Raw genomic sequence first — 23449 nt, 5'->3', positions numbered from 1 at the left:
CAGTCAGTATGTGCCAGTCAGCATACCAGTCAGGCAGTATGCCAGTCAGGCAGTCTGCCAGTCAGTCACCCAGTCAGTATGTGCCAGTCAGCATACCAGTCAGGCAGTATGCCAGTCATTCTACCAGTTAGTCAGTCAGCCAGTCAGTCGCCAGTCAGTCAATCAGTATGCCAGTTAAATCAGTGACAAAAAGACTGTCAATTCAAAATGAATCAAAGAAGATCTAGCTCTTAAATAACATGTTGATCCCCAAACTGTCTGTACACCTGTAGATGAGATTCGTGAGGAAGTTCCATGTGGGACCGAAGCCCCGTCGAGACTATGTCCAAACGGGACCACGTGTCGAAAGTATTGGCTGGGTCCTAACTACGGCATCACCCAGTTTGACAACATCCTGTTTGCCGTGCTCACTGTCTTCCAATGTATTACCATGGAGGGATGGACTGACCTACTCTACTATGTGAGTTACGGTACTTCACATCACAGTGGTTCTGTATTAGAGGTATTATGGTATTTAATTGATGGTTAAAGAGCTGGACTATTATGTGAGTTACTGTAGTTGGGTTAGGGTTTAAGATCGGGTTTGGTTTTGGGTTTAAGATCAGGAGTTTGGGTTTGGTTTTAGGTTTAGGTTTGGCTTGAGATCGGGTTTGGTTTTGTGTTTGGGATTGGGATTGGAGGTGGCAGGGTAGCCTAGTGGTTAGAGCGTTGGACTAGTAACCGAAAGGTTGCAAGTTCAAATCCCCGAGCTGACAAGGTACAAATCTGTCGTTCTGCCCCTGAACAGGCAGTTAACCCACTGTTCCTAGGCCGTCATTGAAAATAAGAATTTGTTCTTAACTGACCTGCCTAGTAAAATAAAGTTATAATAAAAAATAAAAAATTGGATTCAGGATTGGTTTGGGGTTTGAGATCGGGTTCAGGTTTAGTCTTCGGTTTGGGTTTGAGATTGGGTTCAGGTTTCGGTTAGAATTGAGGCAGGATAAGCTGATCCTAAATATGTGGGGCAACTACAACCTGGATAATAGATTTCTATGGTATTTACTAGTAAATTACATGGTAAATACCCACCAATTCATATAATACATGTTTCACTGCTATACAAATATGCCCATAGCATTTACTCATATGCTGTATTGTGTGCCCATACCTAAGAAACAGTGAATAGGGCCCTGCTGCCAGTGGCAATGGTTGCTATGGTGACAGAGAGGTGGATGAGGGTAGTGGGGGGATGTGAGTGTAGTCCCATCCACAGCAGTCTATATGGGCCCATATTGAATATTCCCCCTTCCCTCTCTTCCCCCTCTTCTCTTTCTCACACATCTCTCTTTCCTCACTCTCTCTGCTTCCTTAATCTGTCTCTCCATCTCCATTCCTCTTTGCATCTTCCTACTCCCCCCACCTCACCACACCCAATTACTCACTCTCTCTCTCCCTTCCTCTTCACCCCCTCCCCCTTTCTCCCTTCCTCTTCACCCCCTCCCCCTTTCTCCCTTCCTCTTCACCCCCTCCCCCTTTCTCCCATCCTCTTCACCCCCTCCCCCTTTCTCCCATCCTCTTCACCCCTCCCCCTTTCTCCCTTCCTCTTCACCCCCTCCCCTTTCTCCCATCCTCTTCACCCCTCCCCCTTTCTCCTTCCTCTTCACCCCCTCCCCCTTTCTCCCTTCCTCTTCACCCCTCCCCTTTCTCCCATCCTCTTCACCCCCTCCCCTTTCTCCCTTCCTCTTCACCCCCTCCCCCTTTCTCGCTTCCTCTTTACCCCCTCCCCCTTTCTCCCTTCCTCTTCACCCTCTCCCCCTTTCCCCCACCTCTTCCCTTCTTCGCTGTCCTCCATCAGTCTCACTCGGTGGTGGTGCTGCTCTATATTTAACAGGGCTGTGCAGTCAGAGTTATTCTTGCAGCTGCTGAGGAAGAAAGTGCTGAAAGTTTAATGGATAAAAAGGCTGCAGCATAGAGCAACAGCAGACACGCCCACAGACATAGGGAGGGAGGGAGGGAGGGAGGGAGGGAGGGAGGGCATTACATTCTGTGATGGACTCTGTTTTGGGGGAAATACAGCAAGATGGGGAGGGATGAGAGAGGGAGTGAAAGGGGGGTTGGAGAGAGAAGGGAAATGGAGGGTTGAGAGAGGGAGAGAAAGGGTGGTTGGAGAGAGAAGGGAAATGGAGGGTTGAGAGAGGGAGAGAAAGGGTGAGGGAAAAAGCGAGAGGAAGAGCGTTACATTCTGTGCAGCTGAACTGTTTATATGGCAGATACTCTGGACAGTATACTGTATAAAACAATGTCCTAATTATCCCCGTATTGTGGTGATCCCGTCCCAGTTCATCAAAAGGTCGTGAAATGGTCTGCTATTTTTTGGCTTTATAAAATCTACATCTCAGTGTAACCTCTCTAGTCAAACAAGGGAAAGATGAATTACTAGTGTGTGTGTGTGTGTGTGTGTGTGTGTGTGTGTGTGTGTGTGTGTGTGTGTGTGCGTGTGTGTGTGTTTGCAGAGCAACGATGCCTCAGGGAGCACGTGGAACTGGATGTACTTCATTCCCCTCATCATCATCGGCTCTTTCTTCATGTTGAACCTGGTCCTGGGTGTACTGTCTGGGTAAGTGAGTGCGTGTGTGTGCACGCATGTGTGTGTGTGGGAGAGTGTGTGTGTGGGCGCACGTGCGTGTGTGTGTGGGACATGTGTGTGCATTTTGTGTGCGTGTGTGTGTGTATACAATATGTCTGTGTATATGTCATTGTATACATCTATATGTGTTTCATTTGATATGTGTGTGTTGATATGTGTGTGTGTCTACCACAGGGAGTTTGCCAAAGAGAGAGAGCGAGTGGAGAACAGGAGTGAGTTTCTAAAGCTGAGGAGACAGCAGCAGATAGAGAGAGAGCTCAATGGATACCTGGAATGGATTTGTAAAGCAGGTACATTATCATCATATAGAACTACACACAAAACATACATGGAACCCTATGTTACATATTTATGTTATATATGTTCTATATTCATGTTATATATGTTACATATTTATGTTATATATTTGATATATTTATGGTATATATGTTACATATTTATGTTATATATGTTATATATTTATGTTATATATGTTACATATTTATATTATATATGTTACATATTTATGTTATATATGTTCTATATTTATGTTATATATGTTCTATATTTATGTTATATATGTTCTATATTTATGTTATATATGTTATATATTTATGTTATATATGTTACATATTTATGTTATATATGTTACATATGTATGTTATATATGTTCTATATTTATGTTATTTATGTTATATATGTTACATATTTCTATAATATATGTTATATATTTATCTTATATATGTTCTATATTTATTTTATATATTTATGTTATATATTTATGTTATGTTATATATGTTATATATTTCTGTTATATATGTTATATATTTTTGTTATGTACGTTACATATTTATGTTATATATGATATCTATTAATGTAATGTATTATTGTTATATATGTTATATATTTATGTTATTTATGTTATTTATGTTATATATGATATGTATTTATGTTATGTATTAATGTTATATAAGTTATATATTTATGTTATATATTTATGTAATTTGTGTTATATATTTATGTAATATATGTTACATATTTATGTTATATATGTTATATATATGTGTTATATATGTTATATATTTATGTTAAATATATTAAATATATTTGTTATATATGTTATATAATTAAGTTAAATATGTTGTATATTTATGTTATATATTTATGTTATATATGCTATATATTTATGTTATATACATTATATATTTATGTTAAATATGTTATATATTTATGTTATATATTGATGTTATATATTTATGTTATATATGTTATATATTTATGTTATATATGTTACATATTGCCATATACATTCCCTGTTTTGTTTACTTGACTTTTGCTTCCTATAGAAGAAGTGATCTTAGCAGATGATGAAGACCCTGATGCCTTTGACGGTATTTACCCAAGTGTGTGTGTGTGTGTGTGTGTGTGTAGTGACATAGATATGATGTTAGAATGTATATAGAGACAGACAATGAGAAAATATAACATTGTGTAAATGTAGCATCATTGTTAGTGTAAATGTATTATCTTTACCAGTATACATGTAGCATCTTTCTAGTCTAAATGTATCATCTTTGCTAGTGTAAATGTAGCATATATACTAGTGTAAATGTAGCATATTTCCTCGTGTAAATGTAGCATATATACTAGTGTAAATGTAGCATCTTTCCTAGTGTAAATGTAGCATATTTTCTAGTGTAAATTTATCATTTTTGCTAGTGTAAATGTATCATCTTTACTAGTGTAAATCTATAATATTTGCTAGTGTAAATGTAGCATTTTTGCTAGTGTAAATGTAGCATCTTTACTAGTGTAAATCTATAATATTTGCTAGTGTAAATGTAGCATTTTTGCTAGTGTAAATGTAGAATATTTACTAGTGTAACGAGAGCATCTTTGCTAGTGTAAATGCAACACCTTTGCTTGTGTAAATGTAGCATATTTGCTAGTGTAAATGTAGCATCTTTGTTAGTGTAAATGTAGCATCTTCACTAGTGTAAATGTAGCATCTTTGCTTCTGTGCCAGTGTTTGGTTGCGTGTTCTATAGTGAGCAGTTGTGCGTCACTGTGTTCTATTTTTCCCATTCAGGCACCCGCAGGAGACCCACCATCAAAAACCACAAGAACAAAACAGATCTCCTTAACCCAGAGGATGGGAATGGAGACCTGGCAGTGGGTAAGAAACACCACACACACGCACACGCACACACAAGATGTTACATGCTAACCAAATGTGTTTTTTCTCTCCACTCTTGTCCCCATCCCCCTCTCCTTTTCCCACTCTTCTCCTCTCCTCCATCCCCCTCTCCTCTTCCCACTCTTCTCCTCTCCTCCATCCCCCTCTCCTCTTCCCACTCTTCTCCTCTCCTCCATCCCCCTCTCCTCTTCCCACTCTTCTCCTCTCCTCCATCCTCCTCTCCTTTTCCCACTCTTCTCCTCTCCTCCATCTCCTCTCCTCTTCCCACTCTTCTCCTCTATCCCCCTCTCCTCTTCCCACTCTTCCCCTCTCCACTATCCCCCTCTCCTTTTCCCATTCTTCTCCTCTCCTCCCAGGTTCTCCATTTGCGCGGGCCAGTCTGAAGAGTTCAAAGCTGGAGGGCTCTAACTTCCATAAGAGGGAGCGTCGTCTGCGTTTCTTCATCCGACGCATTGTGAAGACCCCGTATTTCTACTGGAGTGTACTGTGTCTGGTGGGACTTAACACCATGTGTGTGGCTGTAGTACACTACGACCAGCCTGAACCACTCTCAGACTTCCTCTGTGAGTAGACACACTGGGAGGGAGGGGGGGGTATGGATGGATGGAGGGAGGGAGGGAGGGATAGAGGGTAGGAGGGGGGTATGGAGCGAGGGAGAGATAGAGGGTGGGAGGGAGGTATGGATGGAGGGAGGGATAGAGGGTAGGGGGAGGTATGGAGCGAGGGAGAGATAGAGGGTGGGAGGGAGGGATAGAGGGTGGGAGGGAGGGATAGAGGGTAGGGGGAGGTATGGAGCGAGGGAGAGATAGAGGGTGGGAGGGAGGGATAGAGGGTGGGAGGGAGGGAGGGATAGAGGGTGGGAGGGAGGGAGGGAGGGATAGAGGGTGGGAGGGAGGGAGGGATAGAGGGTGGGAGGGAGGGAGGGATAGAGGGTGGGAGGGAGGGAGGGAGGGATAGAGGGTGGGAGGGAGGGAGGGATAGAGGGTGGGAGGGAGGGAGGGAGGGATAGAGGGAGGGAGGGAGGGATAGAGGGTGGGAGGGAGGGATAGAGGGTGGGAGGGAGGGAGGGAGGGAGGGAGGGTGGGAGAGATGGAGGGTGGGAGAGATAGAGGGTGGAAGGGAGGGATAGAGGGTGGGAGGGAGGGATAGAGGGTGAGAGGGAGGGATAGAGGGTGGGAGGGAGGGAGGGATAGAGGGTAGGAGGGAGGGATAGAGGGTAGGAGGGAGGGATAGAGGGTGGGAGGGAGGGATAGAGGGTGAGAGGGAGGGATAGAGGGTGGGAGGGAGGGAGGGATAGAGGGTAGGAGGGAGGGATAGAGGGTAGGAGGGAGGGATAGAGGGTGGGAGGGAGGGTGGGAGAGATGGAGGGTGGGAGAGAGGGAGGGATAGAGGGAGGGATAGAGGGTGGGAGGGAGGGATAGACGGATGGAGGGAGGGATAGAGGGTGGGAGGGAGGGATAGAGGGTAGGGGGAGGTATGGAGCGAGGGAGAGATAGAGGGTGGGAGGGAGGGATAGAGGGTGGGAGGGAGGTATGGAGGGAGGGATAGAGGGTGGGAGGGAGGGATAGAGGGTGGGAGGGAGGGAGGGATAGAGGGTGGGAGGGAGGGATAGAGGGTGGGGAGGGAGGGAGGGAGGGAGGGAGGGAGGGAGGGGAGGGAGGGGGATGGAGGAGGGAGGGAGGGAGGGATGGAGAGGGAGGGGAGGGGGATAGAGGGAGGGAGGGGGATAGAGGGTGGGAGGGAGGGAGGGATGGTGGGAGGGATAGAGGGTGGGAGGGAGGTATGGAGGGAGGGATAGAGGGTGGGAGGGAGGGATAGAGGGTGGGAGGGAGGGATAGAGGGAGGGAGGGATAGAGGAGGGAGGGAGGGATAGAGGGTGGGAGAGATGGATGGAGGGAGGGAGGGAGGGAGAGATAGAGGGTGGGAGGGGGGAGGGTGGGAGAGGGATGGGAGGGAGGGATGGGAGGGAGGGATAGAGGGTGGGAGGGAGGGATAGAGGGTGGGAGGGAGGTATGGAGGGAGGGATAGAGGGTGGGAGGGAGGGATAGAGGGTGGGAGGGAGGGAGGGAGGGAGGGTGGGAGGGAGGGATAGAGGATGGGAGGGAGGGATAGAGGGTGGGAGGGAGGTATGGAGGGAGGGATAGAGGGTGGGAGGGAGGGAGAGAGGGTGGGAGGGAGGGAGGGAGGGATAGAGGGTGGGAGGGAGGGAGGGAGGGTGGGAGAGAGGGAGGGTGTGAGAGAGGGAGGGAGGGATAGAGGGTGGGAGGGAGGGATAGAGGGTGGGAGGGAGGTATGGAGGGAGGGATAGAGGGTGGGAGGGAGGGATAGAGGGTGGGAGGGAGGGATAGAGGGTAGGAGGGAGGGATAGAGGGTGGGAGGGAGGGATAGAGAGTGGGAGGGAGGGAGGAGGGAGGGTGGGGGAGGGAGGGTGGGAGAGAGGGAGGGAGGGAGAGATAGAGGGTGGGAGGGAGGGAGGGATAGAGGGTGGGAGGGAGGGATAGAGGGTGGGAGGGAGGTATGGAGGGAGGGATAGAGGGTGGGAGGGAGGGATAGAGGGTAGGAGGGAGGGATAGAGGGTAGGGAGGGGATAGAGGGTGGGAGGGAGGGATAGAGGGTGGGAGGGAGGGAGGGAGGGTGGGAGAGATGGAGGGTGGGAGAGAGGGAGGGAGGGAGAGATGGAGGGTGGGAGAGAGGGAGGGAGGGAGAGATAGAGGGTGGGAGGGAGGGAGGGATAGAGGGTGGGAGGGAGGGATAGAGGGTGGGATAGAGGGTGGGAGGGAGGGATAGAGGGTGGGAGGAGGGATAGATGGTGGGAGGGAGGGATAGATGGTGGGAGGGAGGGATGGAGGGAGGGATATAGGGTGGGAGGGAGGGATAGAGGGTGGGAGGGAGGGATAGAGGGTGGGAGGGAGGGTGGGAGGGAGGGATGGAGGGTGGGAGGGAGGTATGGAGGGAGGGATAGAGGGTGGGAGGGAGGGATAGAGGGTGGGAGGGAGGTATGGAGGGTGGGAGAGATGGAGGGAGGGAGGGAGAGAGAGGGTGGGGGGAGGGAGGGAGGGATAGAGGGTGGGAGGGAGGGAGGGTGGGAGGGAGAGAGAGGGTGGGAGGGAGGGATAGAGGGTGGGAGGGAGGTATGGAGGGAGGGAGAGAGAGGGTGGGAGGGAGGTATGGAGGGAGGGAGAGATGGAGGGAGGGAGAGATAGAGGGTGGGAGGGATAGAGTGAGGGAGGGAGGGATAGAGGGTGGGAGGGATAGAGTGAGGGAGGGATAGAGGGTGGGAGGGAGGGAGGGAGGGAGGGAGGGAGAGATAGAGGGTGGGAGGGAGGGAGGGAGGGATAGAGGGTGGGAGGGAGGGATAGAGGGTGGGAGGGAGGGAGGGAGGGAGGGAGGGAGAGATAGAGGGTGGGAGGGAGAGAGAGGGTGGGAGGGAGGGAGGGAGGGAGGGAGGGATAAAATTAAGATCCTACACCTGTACACACACAGACACTCATACACTCATACTACTGTACACATACACTCTTATATGAAGGATGGAAATTCTAGATACTTTTCTTTATTTCTCTCTCTACCTCTCTGTCACATTGGCTTAAAGGAGATTCGGGAGACAGACACAGGAATGTGTAGTAATGTTTTTCATCAAGCCCCAAATTACACCGTGCCGTGTAAAGGCAAGGGGACGACGACCAAACAAACACGCAACAAAAACACAGAGTTGAAACCCAAACAAAAGAGAGAGGAGAACCTCTAATAAATAACACACGCACACAATGATTAACACACTGGACAAGATCCGTAATCATCTGCACAATCCACAATGGCATGAAGGCCAAAACACACAGCACAGGTACTCACACGCACCAACGGACATAGTAACAATAATGGACAGCCCAATGGGAACCAAAGAGCACACTTATACAAGTACTAATCAGTGGGAACAGGGGACAGGTGTGTGTAATGAACGTTCCAGAGGGATCCTTGACAGTCTTTCTGCCTCTTTGATTGCTTCTTACAGTGAATTGACCTTCTTTATTTATTTTCTTTCGATATCATCCTCCTGCATTTTCCTGCTCATTCATGTCTGATCTTTCCCGCTCTCTCTCACCCTGTTCCCTCTCTCTTTTCACCTCTTCCAGACTTTGCAGAGTTCGTCTTCTTGAGTATCTTCATTTCTGAGATGGGTATAAAGATTTATGGACTGGGGTCACAGCCTTACTTTCACTCCTCCTTTAACTGCTTTGATTGCATTGTGAGTGGTGGAACTCGTCTACTCTAGGGTACACACGGTGCATATGTGACACGGACACGCACGCACGCGCACGCACGCACACACACACACACACACACGTACACACACACACACACACACACACACCAATACAGTAAACACACACACTTACATATTTTTGACCGCATGTTTTGGATAACACCACTAATCGTGTGTGTGTGTGTGTGGCAGGTAATATGTGGCAGCATATTCGAGGTGCTGTGGGGTTTTATCCAGCCTGGGACATCCTTTGGTATCAGTGTATTACGAGCTCTAAGGTTACTGAGAATCTTCAAAGTCACCAAGTAAGTCTCTACTGACTGAGTCAACCTCTGTATCGGATATCTTATCAATCTGTTTGTCAGCATGTCTCATTAACAAACGACTATGAAAGGCAATTAGACATTTATAGGCTTTTTTAAACTCTTTCTCTCTCTCTCACAAGCTCTCTCTCCTCTCTCCAACACTCTCTCCCCAACTCTCTCAGTTCTATTCAAGGGTCTTTATTAGCATGGGAAGAAATATATGTTTATATTGCCAAAGCAATATAAATAAATAATAAAAAGTGAAAAGTAAATATTACACTCACACAAGTTCCAAAATAATAAAGACATTTAAAATGTCATATTATGTCTATATACAGTGTTGTAACGATGTGCAAATAGTTAAAGTACAAAATGGAAAATATATGGGTTGTATTTAGAATGGTGTGTGTTCTTCTTTGGTTGCCCTTTTCTTGTGGCAACAGGTCACAAATCTTGCTGGTGTGATTTCTCTCCCGTGCCCCTCCCCCCCTCTCTCTACTACTCTCTCTCTCTCTGTCAGGTACTGGGCATCTTTGAGGAACCTGGTTGTATCTCTGCTCAACTCCATGAAATCCATTATAAGCCTGCTCTTCCTCCTCTTCCTCTTTATCGTCGTCTTCGCTCTGTTGGGCATGCAACTCTTCGGAGGACAGTCAGTACCTCCTCTTCTATTCCCCTCTTTTCTTGCCCCTTTCATCCTTCCTCCCCCTTCCTCCCCGTTCCTCCCCTTCCCCTGTCACTCTTTATCTTCAGTATCTGACTGTTTGGTGTCATCTTTAATCTCTCTCTCTCTCGCTATCTTTCTCTCGCTCTCTCTTTCTCGCTCTCTCTTTCTCTCTTCCTCAATTTCTCTCTGTTTATCCTCTAGGTTTAATTTTGAATCTGGCACTCCCTCGACCAACTTTGATACTTTCCCTGCAGCAATAATGACTGTGTTCCAGGTGAGTGGATAAAGACGGGAGGGGGGAGTGGAGAGGGGAGAGAAAGGAAAGAGATAAAGGAATGAGAAAAGAGGGCAGAAGAAGAGTGGGAGTGGTAGCACACTGGAAATGGGAGTGGGAGTGGTAGCACACTGGAAATGGGAGTGGGAGTGGTAGCACACTGGAAATGGGAGTGGGAGTGGTAGCACACTGGAAATGGGGGATAGGAGAGAAAGAAAGAGGATAGATGAGTGTAAAGGCAGGGAAAGGTGAGAGTGTAAGCAGTCCCAAGATAAGCAGTCCTAACGTGTGCAAAGCGTGTGTTTATAAGTGTGTGTGTGTTTAAGAGTGTGTGTATAAGAGTGTGTGTGCTTAAGTGTGTGTGTTTAAGAGTGTGTGTGTGTGTGTGTGTGTATAAGATTGTGTGTGTGTATAAGAGTGTATGTGTACAGTAGTACGAGTGTATGAGTGTTTGTGTGTGTACAGATGTAGGATCTTCATTTTATCACTCTTTTGTTCCTGAGAAATGTCCCGCTCCGCAGAAAATGCAAACTTGTAGTGTATTCAAGGTATTAAAAGGCATCTAAAGTGTATAATTTCCACTTCAAAATGTCAGACTTGATTTGCCCTAACGAAAAATTGATCAACCCCTACAAAAATGTCCAGTAATTATAATATACATAATAATTCACATTTCCTGTTGCTGTTTTTTTCTGCTATAGCAAAGTGCCTAAAATGAAGCTCCTACATGTTTATTAGGAGTGTGTTCTCCCCCAGATCCTACATGTTTATTAGGAGTGTGTTCTCCCCCAGATCCTACATGTTTATTAGGAGTGTGTTCTCCCCCAGATCCTACATGTTTATTAGGAGTGTGTTCTCCCCCAGATCCTACATGTTTATTAGGAGTGTGTTCTCCCCCAGATCCTACATGTTTATTAGGAGTGTGTTCTCCCCCAAATCCTACATGTTTATTAGGAGTGTGTTCTCCCCCAAATCCTACATGTTTATTAGGAGTGTGTTCTCCCCCAGATCCTGACCGGAGAAGACTGGAACATGGTCATGTATGATGGAATAGAATCTCAGGGAGGAGTCAACAACGGGATGGTCTTCTCAGTCTTCTTCATCGTGCTCACACTTTTCGGCAACTGTATCCTTACACACACACACACATACACATACACATACACACACACACACATACACATACACATACACACACACACACACACACACACACACACACACACACACAGTGTAGTTTCTGTCTTTAACCCTTTGCCCTCAGACACTCTGCTGAATGTGTTCTTGGCCATTGCTGTGGACAATCTGGCCAACGCACAGGAACTCACTAAGGTACAGTACTTTGTACAATGACCGAGCCACGCCTACTGGGGTCAAATAGAATGACCCTTCAGTTCAGGAAATGACCTCTCACCCTGTCAGCTCTAGCTCCCCATTAAAAATGATCTGTATATTGACAGATATTGGACTGAATGCTCTAACAATGGGAATACATGTCTGCAAGGGGCGGAAGGCAGGCGGGTAAGGCGGGAACATTCTAGCCAATGAGAGGGCAGATATGCATGTGAACAACAGGCATACCACGTGCGTCCACTTATATCAGTAATTGTAACGGCCGTTGGTGGAAGAAGGTGAGGACCAAGATGCAGCGTGGTAAGTGTTCATCATTATTTTATAAACTGAACACTAAATACAACAAGGAACAAAAGAAACAACCGAAACAGCTCCGTCAGGTGCAAAACACACTAAACAGAAAATAACTACCCACAAAACCCATGTGGGCAAGAGCTACCTAAGTATGGTTCTCAATCAGAGACAACGATAGACAGCTGTCCCTGATTGAGAACCACACCCGGCCAAACAACACAGAAATCAAAAACATAGAAAATGAACATAGAATGCCCACCCTAGTCACACCCTGGCCTAACCAAAATAAAGAATAAAAGCCTCTCTATGGCCAGGGTGTGACAGTAATAACCTAAACATTCGATCAAATAAGCCCCACTTTGCCAATTAGCAATTACATTTTATATTGACCAAATTCAAAATTCTCTCATTGTCGCCATACAAAAAAATCCCCACATGGTCTGCATCACGCTATATTCTCGCGTGGCCTGATTTTGGGGCCGGAGTCAGCCCTCTTCACTTCACCTCTTCTTCTGTATCTCCGTGTATCTGTATCTGTCAACGCCGCTCTTTCTCCTTTCTATAACCATATCTATAAAGGTCATTGCTCTCTTCTATCACTCTGTCTACCATCTTTATCAACCTCCTCTATCTCTGCTTTTTATCCCCCCTCTCTCTCCCTCCTATGTATTTCCCGTCTCCCCTCCTCCCCCTCTCTCTCTCCCACTCGCTTTCTTTGGTAGGACGAGCAGGAAGAGGAAGCCGCTTCCAAGAAAAATGCTTTGCAAAAAGCCAAGGAGGTGGCCGAAGTCAGCCCTCAGTCTGCAGCCAACCTGTCCATAGCGGCGTAAGTATCTCTCTTTCTTTCTCTGTTTCCATATCTCTCTCTGTTATTTCTCTCATCCTTGCCCCCTCATCTCTCTTAGTGTGTTCACTCTTCAGCTGCACATACCTGCGTACATACCTGCAGACACCTGCGTACTTGCTCACACACACACACACACACACACACACACACACACACACACACACACACACACACACACACACACACACACACACACACACACACACACACACACAGTGTTTGATCTCCTCCTCCAGTAGGAAGCAGTGAGTCTTAGATCCTTTCTCTGCAGCTCTCTGTTTTCTCATGGTGAAGTTCACAGTGTGTCCACGGTCCACAGCCCTTATAATGTCACAGCAGGGGAGCCTGAGGATGTAGGGACACTGCCAATATCACACATAGAGTTGACCACCACTATTATTATACCAAGGTTAAAACTGTTGTTTCTACTCTGAAACATGGACACGTATGCATGCAAGCAAATACTTACACACACACACACACACACTCAGTCAATCTCTGACGTAGCCCACTTTTGATGTGTACTTTTGTGTGGTGTGTTGACTGTTGTTGTGTGTTGTGTCTTGGTCATGTTTCCTAGTCTGCAAGACAGCTAAAGGTGCACTGATAGGGCAATACTAGGAATGGATTCCACTAATGAGGTGACTGTGATGTCATTCCTAGCACTGCCCCACCATGCCAGTATAAATCCATATCATTCATCCGCATATGTGGATGATATAATAGCTTTGCAAGCAGGGATTTTCCAAGCTGGAATCTCCACACTTGCTAAAGCAGGTTAGGAGATACTCTGAGTCCCTGTCTGGGACTCTGGGAAGAAGATTTCTCTCTGGATCTAAATGGGTTACACTTTACCTGACCCCTCCTTCACAAGGCCGAAATAACACTATTATAATGATGACATAACACTATTATAATGACTTAACACTATTGTAATGATGACTTAACACTATTATAATGATGACATAACACCATTATAATGATGACTTAACACTATTTATATTGATGACATAACACTATTATAATGATGACTTAACACTATTATAATGATGACTTAACACTATTATAATGATGACTTAACACTATTTATATTGATGACATAACACTATTATAATGATGACTTAACACTATTTATATTGATGACATAACACTATTATAATGATGACTTAACACTATTATAATGATGACTTAACACTATTTATATTGATGACATAACACTATTATAATGATGACTTAACACTATTTATATTGATGACATAACACTATTATAATGATGACTTAACACTATTTATATTGATGACATAACACTATTATAATGATGACATAACACTATTATAATGATGACATAACACTATTATAATAATGACTTAACACTATTATAATGATGACATAACACTATTATAATGATGACATAACACTATTTATATTGATGACATAACACTATTATAATGATGACATAACACTATTATAATGATGACATAACACTATTATAATGAAGACATAACACTATTATAATGATGACTTAACACTATTATAATAATGACTTAACACTATTATAATGATGACATAACACTATTATAATGATGACATAACACTATTATAATGATGACATAACACTATTATAATAATGACTTAACACTATTATAATGATGACATAACACTATTATAATGATGACATAACACTATTTATATAGATGACATAACACTATTATAATGATGACATAACACTATAAAAATGATGACATAACACTATTATAATGATGACATAACACTATTATAATGATGACATAACACTATTATAATGATGACATAACACATGTTGTAAACATGTCATGACAACAAGAAGACCTGGGTAACGGTTTGTGACTTGAGATATCCGCTGTAAGAGAACATGTGGCTATGATTGTCTCTCTGCCTTGTTGTAGATAGAAACTGCCTTCGTTTGAAGGGCAGTCTGTGTTTGGTAGAATGAATGGAGAGATGTGTAGATACCCTGAAGACAGTGCAATAGAATTTGTGCAACAGAAACAAAATGTGAGCTAGAGAGATATGGACGCCTGTGTAGTGGAAGAGAGATGTGGATCCTGAGATAGAGAAATAGAATGAGAAAAGTCTAGAGGGATACATAAAGTTTGTGCAAGAGAAAGAAAGGTGAAAAATGGGGAGAGAAAGAGAGGAAGATAGAAAGAGAAAGAAAAGGAGAACAGAATAGAAATGGAGAGATAGATGACTAGAGACATTGCAAGATGGTTGTCTGAGCAGTGTGAGTTGAAATGGTGTGTGTAGGTGTTAGTGTAAAGTCGTGTGTGTGTGTGTGTGTGTGTGTGTGTGTGTTGGTGAGGTTTGAGGAGTGTGTTGCCTCATTCACACTATAGGGCCGACCCTGAATGTACTGTACTGGCTCATATATCTTTTTTTCACATGGTTCTTTCCAGCATGGTTCCAGCCACTCTGGTGGATGCGTAGCCAGGTCAGCCCAGTACAGCTCTGCTTGGCTAGGTTCTGGTTGGTCATATAGTGTGAATTGGGCACGCGTGTGTTCTCTGTGTCATGTCACTCACCGACTGTTTCCCTCCTCAGTGAGAAAGTAAACAGCACAGGTCACAACGCTTCCGACCCCTTTCTGGACTGGTATTTACTCATTTATACTCCTTCTGTTTCTTTTCGCCCACTTTTCCTTTCCTCTCCTCCTTTAGACCATCCTGTTTTAATTATCTCCCCCTAATTATGATTTTTTTACTCTTTTGCTTTTTTGTTGGTTTTTGAGTTGGCTTATTCTGAGTATATTTTCTGTTGGCTGCTCCCCGCAGTATGGCTGTGGCTTTACTGTGGTTGACTGTGGTCCCTGGGAAAGGGAGTTAGTGGGGCCGGGGTGCCATTTTGGTTCTTTCGTTGGCAACATCTCAAATGGCACCCTATTCCCCATATAGTGCACTACTGTTGACCTGAGCCTTTCATAAGAGTCGTGCAAAATATGGAGAATAGAGTGTTATCTGAGGTTTGCCCTTTTTTCTCAGAACTTCCATTTTCAGTCTTTTTGTTGATGATTCCATTTTGGTTCCTTCATTGGGTCCTTTTGGGTTTGGTTTCCTGGTCGACTGTGTAATATTCTAACCTTGCCTCAATATCATTATCCATCTTGTGCCTCTCTCTGTGTGGTTTCCCAAAGTGGGGCTGGTCTACCCACTGCTTTGGGAAACTGTGGTCGACCATACTCCTTCAGTAGCTCTGTGTTTCTGCCCTGTAGGTCCAGCAAGGCGACCCTTTACACGTGTGTGTGTGAGCTCTATAGTGTGTGTTTGTGTATTTGCTTGTGTTTATATTTCTGTATACCTGTGTATGTAGGTTTCTGTATGTCTGTGTGTTTGTATATTTGTAAATGGACTCAGATACCACTGCTTAACCTGATATTTGACACTCTCTTAACCTCCCCACCCATCCTCTCTTTTCTCTCCCTCTCTGCCTCCCCTCCTTCTCCTCTGCTCTCCATCATGCTTTCTGTCTCTATTTCTTAACCTCTCTTTTCTCCTCGATCTTCTCCCCTTTCATCCAACGCTCTGTCCATCTCTCACCTTTCCTCCATCTCACCGCCCTCCTCTTTCTCTCGGCTGCTCTCTTCTCTCTTCTCTCATCTCTTCTATCCTTTACCTCTCTCTCGGTCCCCCTCTCTCTGTCCCTCCTCTCATCCTTTCCCCTCTCTGTCCCTGTAGTAAGGAGCAGCAGAAGAACAATAAGGGTGGTAATAAGTCCGTGTGGGAACAGAGGACCAAGGAGCTGAGGAAACAGACTCTAATGACCAGCAGAGAGGCCCTCTACAACGAACTGGACCCAGAGGACCGCTGGAAGGCAAGGAGAGAGGGAGGGAGGGGGGAAGGCTGGAAGGAAGGGAAGGAGAGTAGAGGGAGGGGGGAAGGCTGGAAGGAAGGGAAGGAGAGAGGGAGGGAGGGGGGAAGGCTGGAAGGAAGGGAAGGAGAGAGGAGGGAGGGGGGAAGGCTGGAAGGAAGGGAAGGAGAGAGGAGGGATGGAAAGGGGATACCTAGTCAGTTGCACAGTTGAATGCATTCAATCAAAATGTGTCTACCGCATTTAAGCTGAATCAGAGAGGTGAGGGGGCTGCCTTAATCGTCATCCACATCATTGGTGCCAGGGGAGCAGTTGTTGTGGTTTTAACTGCCTTGCTCAAGGGCAGAACAGCAGATGTTTCCACCTTGCCGGCTCAGGGATTCAAACAAGCAACCTTTCAGTTACTGTCCCAAGCTCTAACCTCTACGCTACCTGCCACCCCAGAGAGGGGGGTAAGGAGGGAGGTGGGTAAGGAGGAAGGGAGACAGTAAGAGACAACAAACGAAATGGAGAAGGGTGGAGAGAGCGATGGAACACAGAAAGGGGAGAAATTACGAAAGTTTGTAACAGTTTTTATTGGTCTGGGTTAAGTTAAATGTAACATATTGGTTGGTGCCTTTGTCACTTTACCATTAATTGAATCAAGTTTTTGAAAAAATAAGCGTTATAGGAGGTTATATGACCTCTGGAATGCTAACGATATTATGCCTCTCCTTGATTCCGCCTGGCCTTCCTCTTCCGTCCCCTGCTTAAAACTCTCCCAACCCAACCTTTCCCTCCCTCCCTCCCCCCTCCCCTTTCTTCCAGGTGAACTACTCCCGCCACATCCGTCCTGACATGAAGACCCATACAGACCGCCCTCTAGTGGTGGACCCCCAGGAGAACCGCAACAACAACACCAACAAGACCACCAAAGAGCCTGACCCCCGCCTCAGCCAGCAGCACGCTGACGAGCTGGTCCGCAAGCAGACACACGTCCACGAGAGAGGAGGTGGGGGAGGAGGAGGTGGGGGCTCCGGGTCTGGTTCAGGCCCTGGAAGGCCTTACGAGCGGGCAGACTCTACGGAGAGCCGCAGGAGCCGTAAGGAGAGCAAGGAGCACCAGGAGCTCCAACACCACCACTCCTCCCATACCCGCCTAGATGCAACGATGCTGGGACAGAGTGGAGAGGAGAGGCCCCAGAGAAGGCACCACCACCCACGGGGCCAGGTGGGCTCATCGGAGCACAGGAAACCCCGCCAGCACCGCATGCCCCCAGAGGACGAAGAGGGGGGAGGTGGCGGTGGTGGAGGAGGGGAAAGGCTACACAAGAGCAGGGTGACAGAAGGAGAAGGCGAGGGGGAGCAAGAAGGGGGTGATGGAGGTGAGAGGAGGCAGAGACGGCATCGCCATGGCACTCAGTCAGGGTGTGATGGTGAGGGGAAGAGGACGCGGCAACACCGCAGGAAGTGAGGGAGACCCTGACAAACACAGACACACACACATATATACGCACTCACACTTTCCTCTGTCAACCAGTGTCCTTATACAGTAGTTCTCAGAACCATTCTGACATTTCCCTACTCCTTCTCTTCCATCAATCTCTCTCGTTTCTCCCTCTCTTCCTTTCTTTCCTTCTCTTTCCCTCTATAGGGATGGTCCCAACCTGTCCACCACACGGCCCATCCAGAAGAGCCTCTGTAGACAGGACAGCCAGTACAGCGAGGACATGGACAATGTCATGAACAGTAAACTGGCCACCAGCCAGCCCAAGCTACACCCAGGCTACACCCAGCAGCCCTGCCCAGCCTCGGGCCTCCCCAGCCCAGCCAACCACACTACCCCAGGCCCAGGCCCAGGCTTCGGCCCTGCAGGCCTCAACACTCACCTGACAAACAGCAGCTCCCACCTGGGCCTAGATGGAAGCCTGGTTCCTGCATACGGAAGTAGCACCCGGATACCGGACCACACGGCAGTGGACATACCACCCATGTTTCCTTCCCACAACGCCATATTGCAGGGTGAGAGAGAGGGAAGAAAGAGGAGGGGAGGGGGATGGAGGGAGACTGTGTATGACCAAGGTTTATCAGGTCACTTCTTCAGTCAAAACATTGAGAAACAGCCACACATGCCATGCTATTTCTGAATTCTTCTTTCTTCCCTTCATTCTTCCCTGTCCTCTCCTATCCACCCCCTCCCTCCCCTCTGTCTCTCTCTCTCCTCCCTCTCTTTCTTGCATCCCTCCAGTCAATAAGAATGCTAACACAGAGCCTCTGCCTAAGAAGGAGGATAAGGAGGATGATGATGATGAGAAGGGTGATGAAGATGGACCCAAACCAATGCCTCCCTATAGCTCCATGTTCATCCTCTCTACCACCAACCCGTATGTGGGCACATGCATGCACACACACACACAATCACACACACATGTATATTAATTATTAATTATATTAATTATGCATTTTTTGTGTTTGTTGCGATGTGTGTGTGTGTGTGTGTGTACGTGCATGCTTGTGTGTGTCTGCATGTGTGTACGTGCATGCTTGTGTGTGTCTGTGTGTGTGATCAGGTTCCGGAGACTATGCCACTACATTGTGACTCTGAAATTCTTTGAGTTTGGTATCCTGTCTACCATCGCTATGAGCAGTATCGCCCTGGCAGCGGAAGACCCCGTCTGGCCAGAATCACCTCGCAACAATGTGAGACACTCAATGCTAGCTCTGTTTCCGTATTAGCTTATATTTACTCTCCATGCTAACTTAACTATTAGCTAGCTTCTACTTTACCCTCCATGCTAACTTAGCTATTATAGCTAACTTCTACTTTACCCTCAATGCTAACTTAGCTATTATAGCTAACTTCTACTTTACCCTCCATGCTAACCTAGCTATTATAGCTAACTTCTACTTTACCCTCAATGCTAACTTAGCTATTATAAGCTAACTTCTACTTTACCCTCCATGCTAACTGAACTATTAGCGAGCTTCTACTTTACGTCTGCTAACTCTGTGTTCTCTCCCTTTATGCAGGTTCTGCGCTACTTTGACTATGTGTTTACGGGAGTGTTCACTTTTGAGATGTTGATTAAGGTAATTCTGAATCTATTTCACTCTAGCTATACTTGTAATTTTTTGACGTGAAACAATCAATAACAAAACATATCCACTCTCTCTGTCGCCCTCACTCTAACGCCCCCCCCCCCACTCTCTCTCTCACTTTCTCTCCATCCCCCCACACCTCTCTCTCAGATGGTAGATCTGGGCCTGGTGTTGCACCAGGGCTCCTATTTCCGTGACCTGTGGAACATCCTGGACTTTATAGTGGTTAGTGGTGCTCTGGTGGCCTTCGCCTTCACGTAAGTTACCCTCCTGTCCCGTCATCTCCTCTCCCCCAACTCTCTCTCTTTCTCTCTCTCTTGTCCTGCCTGCTGCCCCATCTCCTCCTCTCCCCCATCTTCCCCTCTCTCTCCTCTCCTCTCTGCCCCCTCTCTCTGCTGTCCTTGCAAGGGGTCACAACGTCACTGCGCAGACAGCCTCACAAGCGCCCTGGAGCAAAGCCCCACTCGCTCTCTCTCTCCTCTATCGCTCTCTCTTCTGTCGCTCTCTCCTCTATCGCTCTCTCTTCTGTTGCCTTCTCTTCTGTTGCTCTCTCTTCTGTCGCTCTCTCTTCTGTCGCTCTCTCTTCTGTCACTCTCTCTCTTCTGTCGCTCTCTCTTCTGTCGCTCTCTCTTCTGTCACTCTCTCTCTTCTGTCACTCTCTCTCTTCTGTCACTATCTCTTCTGTCACTATCTCTTCTGTCACTCTCTCTTCTGTCGCTCTCTCTTCTGTTGCTCTCTCTTCTGTCGCTCTCTCTTCTGTCACTATCTCTTCTGTCGCTCTCCTCTATCGCTCTCTCTTCTGTTACTCTCTCTTCTGTCACTATCTCTTCTGTCACTATCTCTTCTGTCGCTCTCTCTTCTGTCGCTCTCTCTTCTGTCGCTCTCTCTTCTGTCGCTCTCTCTTCTGTCGCTCTCTCTTCTGTCGCTCTCTCTTCTGTCACTCTCTCTCTTCTGTCACTATCTCTTCTGTCACTATCTCTTCTGTCACTATCTCTTCTGTCACTCTCTCTTCTGTCGCTCTCTCTTCTGTTGCTCTCTATTCTGTCGCTCTCTCTTCTGTCACTCTCTCTTCTGTCACTATCTCTTCTGTCACTATCTCTTCTGTCACTCTCTCTTCTGTCGCTCTCTCTTCTGTTGCTCTCTCTTCTGTCACACTCTCTCTTCTGTCACTCTCTCTCTTCTGTCACTATCTCTTCTGTCACTCTCTCTTCTGTTGCTCTCTCTTCTGTCACACTCTCTCTTCTGTCACTCTCTCTCTTCTGTCACTATCTCTTCTGTCACTCTCTCTCCTGTCTCACTCTGTCTCAGTCTTAGTTCCTCTGTCTTGTTCTGTCTCATGTTCACACTCCCACGCTCTCTCTCTCTCCTGTCTCACTCTGTCTCAGTCTTAGTTCCTCTTTCTTGTTCTGTCTCATGTTCACACTCCCACGCTCTCTCTCTCACTCTGTCTCAGTCTTAGTTCCTCTGTCTTGTTCTGTCTCATGTTCACACTCCCACGCTCTCTCTCTCTCCTGTCTCACTCTGTCTCAGTCTTAGTTCCTCTGTCTTGTTCTGTCTCATGTTCACACTCCCACGCTCTCTCTCTCTCCTGTCTCACTCTGTCTCAGTCTTAGTTCCTCTGTCTTGTTCTGTCTCATGTTCACACTCCCACGCTCTCTCTCTCTCCTGTCTCACTCTGTCTCAGTCTTAGTTCCTCTGTCTTGTTCTGTCTCATGTTCACACTCCCACGCTCTCTCTCTCTCCTGTCTCACTCTGTCTCAGTCTTAGTTCCTCTGTCTTGTTCTGTCTCATGTTCACACTCCCACGCTCTCTCTCTCTCCTGTCTCACTCTGTCTCAGTCTTAGTTCCTCTGTCTTGTTCTGTCTCATGTTCACACTCCCACGCTCTCTCTCTCTCCTGTCTCACTCTGTCTCAGTCTTAGTTCCTCTGTCTTGTTCTGTCTCATGTTCACACTCCCACGCTCTCTCTCTCTCCTGTCTCACTCTGTCTCAGTCTTAGTTCCTCTGTCTTGTTCTGTCTCATGTTCACACTCCCACGCTCTCTCTCTCCTGTCTCACTCTGTCTCAGTCTTAGTTCCTCTGTCTTGTTCTGTCTCATGTTCACACTCCCACGCTCTCTCTCTCTCCTGTCTCACTCTGTCTCAGTCTTTGCTCCTCTGTCTTGCTCTGTCTCACTCGATTAACAACCTTCCCACAACCTTCCCATAGCATCCAACTCCCCAGGCTACTGGCACTACCATTTCCCCAATGCCCCTTTCAATCATCGTTGGCCAGAGTCAACCCCTTTCCTCTCCTCCTGTCCTTTATCCCGCTCCCCATCTCACCTGCCTCCCTCGCTCCTCGTTTCTACTTCTCCCCCCTGCGGTCCAACACTATCCCCCTCCACCCTTTCTCTCCCAACGTCCACTATGCCCCCCTCTCTCGCTCCTCTCCTCCCCCTTATCTCCTGTGGGTGTGAGGACCACCCCAGGCACCTGTAACCCTTTAGTGTCCCGGGCGGTTCTGGAGCTGAGGGGCCTGAGCCGCACCCCTCCTCCACCCCTCCTACGGAGCAGGTATTTCAGCTTCCTTCTTCTGCACGCCACTGCCTGAGCTTGGGCTGGGAGTGGGACAGGTGCTATGGCTGGTGATGAAGCTGGTACTATCTCTGGGGCTGGAGCTTGGTGTGGGATGAAGAAGGGTGCTTTAATGAAATAAAGGTTTAGGATGGGGGAAGTTCTGGGTCTAAGGCTAAATGGAACGGGAGCTGGGGGTCTGGGGAAAGAGAAGTTCTGGGTCTAAGGCTAAATGGAACGGGAGTTGGGGGTCTGGGGAAAGAGAAGTTCTGGGTCTAAGGCTAAATGGAACGGGAGCTGGGGGTCTGGGGAAAGAGAAGTGTTGGGTCTAAGGCTAAATGGAACGGGAGTTGGGGGTCTGGGGAAAGAGAAGTTCTGGGTCTAAGGCTAAATGGAACGGGAGCTGGGGGTCTGGGGAAAGAGAAGTGTTGGGTCTAAGGCTAAATGGAACGGGAGCTGGGGGTCTGGGGAAAGAGAAGTGCTGGGTCTAAGGCTAAATGGAACGTGAGCTGGGGGTCTGGGGAAAGAGAAGTGCTGGGTCTAAGGCTAAATGGAACAGGAGCTGGGGGTCTGGGGAAAGACAAGTGCTGGGTCTAAGGCTAAATGGAACGGGAGCTGGGGGTCTGGGGAAAGAGAAGTGTTGGGTCTAAGGCTAAATGGAACGGGAGCTGGGGGTCTGGGGAAAGAGAAGTTCTGGGTCTAAGGCTAAATGGAACGGGAGCTGGGGGTCTGGGGAAAGAGAAGTTCTGGGTCTAAGGCTAAATGGAACGGGAGTTGGGGGTCTGGGGAAAGAGAAGTGTTGGGTCTAAGGCTAAATGGAACGGGAGCTGAGGGTGTGGGGAAAGACAAGTGCTGGGCTTGTAGCTGGGATCAGGATGGGGTAAAAAAGAAGAGGGTTAAGGTTGAGACAAGGGTGTTAGGGCTGGAGTGGGGGTGGGAGCAGGTGGGGTTGAGTGAAGAGAGGTGTAGTTCTTGGAATAGTACATTGATACATTGACCCTCTTGAAAAGAGATGCTGAGTCTTAATGTGACTACCTGGACCGACACAGGATAGATCAACAGACTAAAGGGAATGGTTGGGTTGGGTGTGATGCTGAAATTTGGGTAGGCTTAAAATGGTTATTTTTGGACTGTGCTAGAATTATGAGCTTTTTCATGATCCAGAC

General features: G+C 47.1%; 2 protein-coding genes across 2 annotated transcripts in view; both read left to right on the top strand.

The window, feature by feature from the left end:
* The window catches only part of LOC115125699 (voltage-dependent P/Q-type calcium channel subunit alpha-1A-like), a 71978-nt gene extending 54870 nt beyond the window's left edge, over positions 1–17108 (top strand). Inside the window, exons 6-19 of the mRNA XM_065010946.1 lie at positions 273–460; positions 2496–2599; positions 2804–2919; positions 4698–4784; positions 5162–5368; positions 8939–9051; positions 9262–9374; positions 9895–10026; positions 10243–10315; positions 11324–11441; positions 11580–11647; positions 12685–12788; positions 16520–16655; positions 17097–17108. Of these exons, the coding sequence (XP_064867018.1) occupies positions 273–460; positions 2496–2599; positions 2804–2919; positions 4698–4784; positions 5162–5368; positions 8939–9051; positions 9262–9374; positions 9895–10026; positions 10243–10315; positions 11324–11441; positions 11580–11647; positions 12685–12788; positions 16520–16655; positions 17097–17108 (1571 nt within the window). The remainder of the gene's footprint in view (positions 1–272; positions 461–2495; positions 2600–2803; positions 2920–4697; positions 4785–5161; positions 5369–8938; positions 9052–9261; positions 9375–9894; positions 10027–10242; positions 10316–11323; positions 11442–11579; positions 11648–12684; positions 12789–16519; positions 16656–17096) is intronic.
* Positions 17109–17465: 357 nt separating this feature from the next.
* Positions 17466–23449, top strand: part of LOC115127199 (voltage-dependent P/Q-type calcium channel subunit alpha-1A-like) — a 119000-nt gene continuing 113016 nt past the window's right edge. The window contains exons 1-6 of the mRNA XM_065010342.1: positions 17466–18100; positions 18285–18652; positions 18879–19014; positions 19201–19330; positions 19661–19720; positions 19880–19986. Coding sequence (XP_064866414.1) covers positions 17490–18100; positions 18285–18652; positions 18879–19014; positions 19201–19330; positions 19661–19720; positions 19880–19986 — 1412 coding nt within the window. The 5' untranslated portion in view covers positions 17466–17489. The remainder of the gene's footprint in view (positions 18101–18284; positions 18653–18878; positions 19015–19200; positions 19331–19660; positions 19721–19879; positions 19987–23449) is intronic.

Source organism: Oncorhynchus nerka, linkage group LG26, assembly GCF_034236695.1.
Source record: "Oncorhynchus nerka isolate Pitt River linkage group LG26, Oner_Uvic_2.0, whole genome shotgun sequence".
Classification (NCBI taxonomy): Eukaryota; Metazoa; Chordata; class Actinopteri; order Salmoniformes; family Salmonidae; genus Oncorhynchus; species Oncorhynchus nerka.
The sequence above is the reverse complement of the archived record's forward strand: the minus strand, read 5'-3'. Positions and strand labels throughout refer to the sequence as shown.